This window comes from Sarcophilus harrisii, chromosome 4, assembly GCF_902635505.1.
Source record: "Sarcophilus harrisii chromosome 4, mSarHar1.11, whole genome shotgun sequence".
In the NCBI taxonomy this organism is placed as follows: Eukaryota; Metazoa; Chordata; class Mammalia; order Dasyuromorphia; family Dasyuridae; genus Sarcophilus; species Sarcophilus harrisii.
In genome coordinates, this window is record NC_045429.1 from 316,579,951 (window position 1) to 316,590,020 (window position 10,070).

The window sequence follows — 10,070 nt, forward strand, 5'->3', positions numbered from 1 at the left end:
AATTCCATCTCCCCACCCCCATCCTCAAGAAAGTTATATGCCCTATTTACATCCTACTTGCCAATTCAAACAGATGCAGATTCAAGTTGGTTGTATGGTAATTTTTTTAACACACAAACACAGTTACGCAGATGGTTAAGATTTTACTTTCTCTAGTGTCAAATAAGAATTATTTGAAAGTCATACCACCGTGGCCACATTGTGTTGAGCAAACATTTCTTTAAAAAAAAAAATTAACTTTCTTTTAGAGAAAAGGAGCCAATTTTTTAAAACCCTACACGAGAAAATTTTTTTTCTTTTTAAGAAAACTATCAAACTGCCAGCTATTTTCAAATTAAATTAGGAGAGACATTTTATGTACCGCTCGTAAATTCAACCTTCCCTCCAAAAAAATCATCTAATTCCAAGTGAAAATGTCTAAAAGTGGGAAAAGAGGGTTGCGTGTGTAAAAATGACGAGTTATTCCAAGTTATTCATGTTTTGTGAAAATTTTAAGACGCAAATCCCACAGGGCTTCTAAGACTGTTCATGTGTTCAACACCATCTCAGAATCTATATTATTTGACTTGAATTTCTTTGAGTGTTCGTCTTTTAAAAGCTTTCTGTAGCGAGAGACAAAACTTTTAAAAACGATGTCTAAAAAGGCATTCCCCTAACATTTTTTATAGTAGAGCCCGAAGAGAGAAGAAAGTGAAAATGCCTAGCGTTCTTCTTAGATATAATGAAGGTACACTATAACTTGAGTGAAGAGAAGCTCTTTGGGGAAGGAGGGGGGTTCTTTATTTGGGTTGTTAGGTGACAAACCTTTGACAAGCTGTCCCTCACTGCTTCGTGGCTTAGGGGAGTGAACTACTTGAATCAGCTTTGAACAACCAACGAGCAAAGTCGTTCTCGTTGAAAACAAATTTTATAAATGATGAGTCCTTCCTGTTAGAAGATTTGCGTATGGCTGTGCAATATAACCAAGGGTGAGGAAGGTGGGAAGCCGGTCCGGGTAGAAGTTCTAACGGCTTGTCAGAGATCAAGGTTACGTTTGCTATCTATCCAACCGCGTGGATAGGGTGGACGGGGCACGGAGAGGGTGGGGGTAGCGTCAACCCCGAATTCCAGCGATGCCCAGCATTAGCTTAGTGGGCACTACCTGGGTTTGAAGTTGCAGCTCCGCAACATATTTGACAAGCGACACCAACCACAGCGAAGCATGACACGTTAATCTATTTATGCTATTCCACTACGGAATAATCGCAGCCGTTAAATCACCAAATATTTTGCTACTTTATTTTTTTTTCCCCCTAAACATATTCCGAGGCCAGCTCTGAGCGAATAATCTGTGTGAGACATTTGGAGCCACAGAGTCGCTTTCACGGGACGGTAAACTTCATCTACATCCTCGGTCGTCTGAAAACTTTTTTTTTTAAGTCTGTCTAGACAAACACGCGCGCGCGCGCGCGTACACACACACACACACACACACACACACACACACACACACACATACACACACTAGTTTGCCCTGAGATAGAACAAAACTTCTGACATACCAAGAGTGCAGCAAAATCACACACAGACATTTCTGGTCCCCCGCCTTCCTTACACCCCATCCCCACCCCCACTGCCATCCCGCCCCTCCCATCTCCGAACTGCAAACTGCGCTCCCCTCCCCAAAACTTTTGACCAATCAGCTGTGAAAGGCCGGGCTGTGATTGGCCGAAAGTCTCTAAGGTGAGGGAGTATTTATTAAAGAGACTGAGCCAGAGAGTTGGAGAGTAGAGAGCCGGGCTTGAAAATTGACTAGGTACTTTGGTGAAGCCTCGATTCCAAACCCTCCCACTTCCCCCCTCCCTCCCCAAGAACTTTTCTTTGGAGAGGAGAAAGAGCACCCACTTTCTCTCTGTCTTTTTCTTTTGATTTCGTTTTGTTCCTTGAATCTCCTAACTTCGAGCGGGTGGCGGCGGGCTGGACACCCCCCAGCTGTGCCGCAGATCTCTGCATCTGTGCGGCTCGGCGGTCTCGGGAGCTTGTGGTGCAGCCAGCTGCTCTTTCTCCGGCCAGTCGAGGCCAGAGGACTCCACGCCTCCCGCCTGGCAGTGCCTTGGGTCAGAGCCCCGGGTCGCCTTTTCTCGTAACCCGTCCCCTCTCTCGGGTTGTCGCATGAATCTCCTCGACCCCTTCATGAAGATGACCGACGAGCAGGAGAAGGGCCTGTCCGGAGCCCCCAGCCCCACTATGTCGGAAGACTCAGCGGGCTCGCCCTGCCCCTCGGGCTCGGGCTCGGACACTGAGAACACCCGGCCCCAGGAGAACACCTTCCCCAAGGGCGATTCCGACCTGAAAAAGGAGAGCGAGGAGGACAAGTTCCCCGTGTGCATCCGGGAGGCAGTTAGCCAAGTGCTCAAAGGCTACGACTGGACCCTGGTGCCCATGCCCGTGCGAGTCAATGGCTCTAGCAAGAACAAGCCACATGTCAAGCGGCCCATGAACGCCTTCATGGTGTGGGCGCAAGCAGCTCGAAGGAAGCTTGCCGACCAGTACCCGCACCTGCACAACGCCGAGCTCAGCAAGACTCTGGGCAAGCTCTGGAGGTATGTTCTTCCAAGAGATACCAATCCGCTCTCCCCGGCTGACCGCAGGGGACTGAAAGGAATTGGAGTTTGGGGGCGTTTGGGGGGAGGGTGGGGGAAGAACGGAGGTGCGATAAGGGGCAGCTCTCAGTTTGACCACTTGGATGCCATGTTTTGCAAACTTAAGTTTTCCAGCACTCTTACCCGGAGGGGCTGGAGTGCTGTCTTACTGGAAGCATGGAAAGGAGACCTTGTGAGTTCGATATTGCCCATGAAATGAGGAAACGAAAATAGGGCTGTATAAAGTGTGTATAGGAAGGGATATACAACGATTTTGAAAACAGAAAATTAAACTTCAAACTTGATTAGCAGTGAGATGGGCGGAGAGACTGTAGATGGAGATGTGTGCGTCTGTGAGTTTCTGTGCCAGCCAAACTCCCTAAGGGCGCTTAAGTGCCCGAGAAAAAGGCAGAGGGCAAAAGAAAGGGAAGAAGAAAGGGGACTGGGGTGTATAGGGAGGAATTCTTTGCTTTCGATGATGGCTTCTTTGTAATGAATTGAGTAACTGGCTGGTACTCCACAGAGGTAGAGAGGAGAGTCTAGGAGAGGACATAATTATGAACCTATGTAAAGGAGAGAAGAGAATGGATTTGGGGAGGAGGAAAAGTAGGGGCAAAAGCAAAGTAGGCCTTCTCAGTTTAACGCATTTACCAGGGGAAAAAAACGTTTTCTTTTCTTTTTTTTAAAGGAAAGGAAAGGAAAGGAAAGGAGAGGAGAGGAGAGGAGAGGAGAGGAGAGGAGAGGAGAGGAGAGGAGAGGAAAAGAGAGAAAGAGAGAGAGAGAGAGAGAGAGAGAGAGAGAGAGAGAGAGAGAGAGAGAGAGAAAAGATAGCAAATTCTTCAAAGAGAAGCAGCTGAACACTCTGCCCATCTGATGGTTGTTTAGAATGAAGAAGAGAGAGGGAGAGAAAAAGAAAAGGAGGATGATTACTTTGTGTGATGTACAGAATAGTTTTATTTAATTTTTTAAATTGTATTTTAAAAATAAGTTAAAATGCCTTTATTGGCCAAAGCAACTTGTGTAGAAAGCAGGAGGAAGACTGCAATTTCCTCCAGATAATCTTTTAAGAGAGGTTTCATAGGAAAGTAGTTGTATTGTCAAATACCAGGGCCCCAACCCCTCTCCAAATTGACAGCTATATGGCTATATTCACCCTCTCTCTTCTCTTTTCCCCCTCTCTGCTCAGGCTGTTAAATGAGAGTGAGAAACGGCCTTTTGTGGAAGAGGCAGAGCGATTGAGGGTTCAGCACAAGAAGGACCACCCAGACTACAAGTACCAGCCTCGGAGGAGGAAGTCAGTCAAAAACGGGCAGGCGGAGCAGGAGGAAGGTACTGAGCAGACACACATCTCACCCAATGCCATCTTCAAGGCGCTGCAGGCTGACTCTCCACACTCCTCCTCTGGCATGAGTGAAGTGCACTCCCCTGGGGAGCATTCTGGTATGTTCTACCCTATCTCTCCACCTATCACTTCCAAAGCCATTCACAGATACATTCATCAGAGTGGTTCCCTTCTCCTTTCCTTTCTACCCCCAAGGAGATTTCCATTCTTATATACAATCTCTAGCTAACCAAGACCCACAATGCCTTCTGCATATAAATTTACAAATTCAGAGCATTTTTGCAATCTGCCATATTGAAACAGCTACATTTTTTTTCCAAGTTGCAATATTGCAGATTTGCAAAGGCTCTCAAATACTCCATAAAGAGAAATGCTATCTATTCTCCACCCACTCTCCAAACACACCACAGCTGGCCTAAAATACGCTCAGTTTAATATATCAGAACTACTTGACTTCAGATGCACCGAAGATAAAAGTAGGTGGCTAGGTGTGCCCCCCCCCCCCTTAGGTTAATCATTCAGTGACTTATCACTATTCTGGGTCACTGCCTGCTCAGGTCAGGGTCTTTATTACACCTTAGCAGTTAAACAGGGGTTGTAAAAGTGTTTTCCAGACAGGTCTATGCAGTTACTCAGCCCAAGCACTTATCAAACGTAATACTGACTTTTCTGTGTTTCTTCTTTTCTACAGGACAGTCTCAGGGTCCACCTACCCCACCCACCACCCCCAAAACTGATGTGCAGGCAGGCAAGGCTGACCTGAAGCGAGAGGGACGCCCCCTGCAGGAAGGGGGAAGACAGCCCCCTATCGATTTCCGAGATGTGGACATAGGGGAACTGAGTAGTGATGTCATCTCTAACATCGAGACCTTTGACGTTAATGAATTTGATCAATATCTCCCACCTAATGGCCACCCAGGAGTCCCAGTTACTCATGGCCAGCCTGGTCAGGTTACTTACACGGGGAGCTATGGCATCAGCAGCACCTCTGCCCCCCCATCTTCGTGGATGTCTAAACAGCAGCAGCCTCAGCAGCCCCCACCTCCTCAACAGCCTCCTCCACCACCTCAGCCTCCTCAGGCCCAGCAGCAGCCGACACCACAACAGCAGCAGCAGCAATCAGCCCAGCAGCCACAGGCACCATCTCAGCCCCATACCCTCACTCCTCTGAGCAGTGAGCAGGGCCAGTCGCAGAGAACACACATCAAGACAGAGCAGCTCAGCCCCAGCCATTACAGTGAACAGCAGCAACATTCCCCGCAGCAGATCCCCTACAATCCCTTCAGCCTGCCCCATTACAGCCCCTCTTACCCTACCATCACTCGCTCCCAGTATGATTACACAGACCACCAGAACTCCAACTCCTACTATAGCCACGCTGCAGGCCAGAGCTCCAGCCTCTACTCCACGTTCACCTACATGAACCCTGCCCAGCGACCCATGTACACTCCCATCGCTGACACAACTGGAGTCCCTTCCATCCCCCAGACCCACAGCCCACAACACTGGGAACAACCAGTCTACACGCAGCTCACCAGACCATGAGGAGAATAAGAAAAATAATATTCTTAATACAAAAAACAAAACAAAAACAGGAGCAATAAAATCACCTTTGGACCTTTTTTTTTCCTTTATTCTTCAAAGACACTAAGGTTGACAACAACAAACACAAACCAGAAAAGTTGTCCAAATGCACTAGAGCCTTCTCCAGAATCAGTGGCCAGACCACTCCCCATAAATAGACCAGCAGAACTCACTACAATCATTCCAGAACTGGACTTAAGTATTCTTCAAGGCAAGCACAGAGATTGATGGAGAATCATATAGCCGCTGTAGTTCAGTCTTTCTTTGCCTGTGCTTGGACTTTGTAATTATTTTTTTAGCTGTAATTAAAGAAAAAAAAGAGTCCTCTGTGAGGAATATTCTCTATTTTAAATATTTTTTAGTATGTACTGTGTATGATTCATTATCATTTTGAGGGGATTTATACATATTTTTAGAGAGAATTTTTAAAATGCTCTTATTTTTCCAACAGCTAAAACTACTCTTTAGTGAAAGTATGCCCTAGCTTTTCTTGAAGTCAGAGGTATTTTTGTACAGATATATCTTCTCTTAAAATTGTATGTGTGTCTGTGTGCATTAACTCCAAAACAGAACCCTTATGTGATCAGTATTGGGGGTTAGCTTTCCTCAATTCTAAAGTCTGTTAGATTCAAGGTGAGGCTGCCTCAAAAAGAGAAATTAAAAAGGCCTTATTTTTAGTATGGAAATAAAGACAGAAATCTGGAGGAGCCTGGGGTAAGTTTTGCTTTTATTTTTTTAAAAAAGAAAAATACCTTGAGCCTTAAAATCATGCTACTAGGAATAGCTCACATGGTCTTTGAGTGGGTTTTCTCCATGCAATCTTTAGAAAAAAAAAAAGTTGCCAAAGGCAGGCACCAAGGGAGGTAAAAACAGCTTCCTGAGAAGTCTCAATAGTAAATTTAAGTGCCCTAAAAAACCTTCCGTACTCCCTTTTCTGCCCAGTATCATATGCTGGAGTCCACTCCTAAACCATCTTCTAAACCCCCAAATGCAAACAGTGTACCTTTAAGACATTCCACATGCTATAATTATTTATTTTGTAAGAAAAGAGGTTTTAATTTTAAAAAATTGATCTTCCTCTTTTTAAAAAAAAAAAAAAAAACTTTTAAAATTAGTAGGTTGTTGGAGCCTTCCTTGAAGGGTATGGTCACCTATTGTTAAATTATGGCCTTAATTGTAACCAATTTTTTTTATTTATCTCTTTATTCTTTTTAATTATTATTAAAAACAGTTCTTTGGGATTTGTGTCCTAGGTTTGTACAAATACATTTTCCTCTTCTTTTTGTTTTTTTTTTTTAAATAAACTGGAAATGTTGTCTTTTTTCGTACAAATAAGATTCCAGATATAGAATCATTTGCATTATTTTCTCCCACAGTTCTTTAAGATGTCCAAATTTTAGGTGTATGCATGTATGTATGTACGTATGTATGTGTGAGTGAGTGTGTGTATGTGTATGTGTGTGTGTGTGTGTATGACCCCAAACATCAAAAGTATGTATCATCTTCCTATTCCCCTACGAATTTTCTTCTGAGGGGAAGAGGAGGGAGTTGATAGACTGACTAACTTACTTTAATTAGGCTATTGCTGGACAGTTGAGAACTGATTTTTGAAAAAGACAGCAAATTTTTTTTATTTAAAAATGATATATTAACAGTTTTAGAATTCAGTAGAATAAAAACTCTTTTAATATGGCATCTTTCAATTTCTGTATAAAAGCAGATCTTTTTAAAGTATTTCTGTAACTTAAAAGACCTGACATTTAAATCATATTTGTCTTTAGGTAAGTTTGGTTTTATGTTTGTCTTTTGTTTGTTTCACTTTAAAAAAAAAAAACAAACCCTTGTTCTCTTTGTGAAACTTACCTTTTTTGTATATTATTGTTTACAATAAATATACATTGTACTAAAAATAGAAAACAGTCAAATGGTTTTATTAATAGAGGAATCCAATAAGAAGGAAAAAGGTTCATTGCTGACAAGATTCTGTTTACTTTCATCCCTATGATGCTGTCATTTTCCTGGCAACCACTTAAATAAGGATTTAGGCCTATTGCTCTCTTCAGATCATTTGAGTCAATTCAGAGAAATGAATAGACCTATCCCCTACATCCATCCACCCCGAAGCATGAAAGCTAACTTTGAAAAGTCCCATTCTAATAAATCTGATAGAAAAACATATGTCAATCGTTGCCTACTTGGGCAGAATGTTTCTGATTCTGGTTTCAATCTCATGCTTTAGGGAAAGAAAAAAAAAAAAAAAAAAAAAAAAAAAAAAAACATTCCCCTGGAGAGGGTAGAAGGGAACATTAAACCAGAAATCAGTAGCTGTTGATAGAGACAAGATGCCAGAGTGGGTGAATTGCTAGTTTTAACTTAATAGGACAAATTCTTTGCTCTTCTTAATGCATATCGATGAAAAAGATTGTCTAATGAAGAAGGAAGAAAAAAAGGAAAAAAGGAAGGAAAAGAGGGAGGGAGGAAGAGAAATTGAAAAGGATTAAAGTAATGTGTTCCTAAGAGGCATGTAGGAAAATCCATCCTGTTAACCCATAAAATGATCCAGTATCTTTTTAGTTTCTCTGCCAAAACAATGATATGAAATGGGACTTGTTCAGTATAGCTCCTTTTGAACAGATGCAAAGTCATCATAGAAGATTCAAGGAGGTAATAAGATTGAATTCTGTTTTCTTTGGCCTGAATTATACAGTTTCCAAGATCAGAGAAACTTTCAGGTCATTTTTCACTAAACAGATGAAATCATCTACTCTCCTCCCCACCACACCCACTACTCCTCCCCCACTCCACCCTCACCCACACTAGAGCTAAGAGTACATCTCTTCAACTCTGTAAGATTCCCCTATGAATGAAGACTTTTCTTACAGCCTGATTTTTTTGCACTGCAGTGGATGTTTCTGACAGTCTGTACAGGCTTCCTGCCACATGTATACGAATTTTGCTTAGTGGAGTTTTCTTCTGTCTCCCATATCAGCAACCAAAAGAATGCCATTACCAAAACCTGGCTTCATTATAACCAAATCTCCTTTCCAAATTCTTCCCACCCCTTTTAGCATCTGATTCAGCACTTGAGTAAGAGTCAGGAGATCTGGGTTCTCATTTCATACTGCCAAATACTGAACAGGTATTTGAACTAATCCCTCTGGGCCTTAGCTGTGTATGGAGCAGAGGAAATGGATTAAATTATGTCTAAGGTACTTTCCACCTTTAATAATCTAGGGTTCTATGATTTTTCTTCTTTTTTAAAGGAAGTTGTGTTTAAAGTAAAATGACACTATGGTACAAAAACATCAAGTAAGACTTTGCATCTAACCCATGCAACTCATATGAAAACCCATTATTTAGTTTTTTACTAGTGTGTGTGTGTGTGTGTGTGTGTGTGTAAAGGGTAAACTTATGCATTCTCTGAAGAGGGATCAGTTCAGGCTATCCAGTGTAGTCTGAGTAATTGACAGAGTAGATAAATCTGGGGCTGGTGGTCTTTATAAAAATGTATTCATGAGAAATTCTGGGAAAGATGGCAGGGTGAAAGGCAACATTTATCCCTCTACCACTCTAAATAAACTAGTAAAACAGTCCTACCTGGAACAAATGCAATGATGATAAAAAATATTGAAAGAACTCTCTATGAAGTATTTGTTTTGTATAGAAAAGTAATCAAAGACTACCTAATTAGCCCTTCCTTTCTGGTGATTTCATTCTCATTCTCATCCTATTTCCAGCCCAGTTATTCTTTATATCTACATCAGCATTAGGTATAGATTACTATATCCTAGCCAGTATCACACTGAAGACCCCAATTCTTAAAAGTTAAAACTCCAATTCCTATACAAATTTCCCATATTTTCAAATATCCCAAAGTCTTATACTGTATTGACTCAGAGTAGCCCTTTATGCCTTAAGGCAGCTGCAATTTTAGGCAGAGACTTGTAAAGTTAACATTCCATAAGGACACATCTGCCCTCATTATACCTCTGAGTACAGGTTGAGAACTTTAAAATGAGACCAACTCTAAAGCTCAAGAAGAAAAAAAGGAGGGAGGTGTAAATAAGTATAGAACCTAGGGTGAAAATGTAAAGAGATGGGCCCAGGAATGCAACACTGCCTACAGTTTTCTTTTATGGTATTAAGTATTTATAGGCAATGTTGCATTCCTGGGCCTATCTCTTCCCTTCGGTTCTAAATATATAAAGTAACTTCTGGACTAATAAACTTATCTATGTAAAATATACCAAGAGTAGGGCCAATTTTCAGTCAGTCAATCCTAACTTACACTTCTAATTCCATCAAGAATCTTGGAACATCATTAAAGTGATCACTAGGCAAGATTGCATTTTTATTATTGATGATTAATTATTATTGATTAAATGTCCCATTAACCTAAAAATAATAACTTCTATTATCTGCGTTCTTTGTTTTCTATGAGGATGTGAGAGGATACAGAAATCAATTGATTAGAGACCAGCAATCCTCTGCATTTAAATACTAAAAATTTTAATAAACCATTA

The 10,070-nt window shown here is 41.7% G+C and overlaps 1 protein-coding gene across 1 annotated transcript; it reads left to right on the top strand.

Annotated features, from left to right (window-relative positions):
* The first annotated feature begins 1,740 nt into the window (after positions 1-1,740).
* On the top strand, positions 1,741-7,147 carry SOX9 (SRY-box transcription factor 9). Its single transcript, XM_003768545.4, has 3 exons — positions 1,741-2,582; positions 3,808-4,061; positions 4,655-7,147. Exons 1-3 carry the CDS (start codon positions 2,152-2,154, stop codon positions 5,506-5,508), a joined length of 1,539 nt encoding a protein of 512 aa, XP_003768593.1. The 5' UTR covers positions 1,741-2,151; the 3' UTR covers positions 5,509-7,147.
* Positions 7,148-10,070: the final 2,923 nt, after the last annotated feature.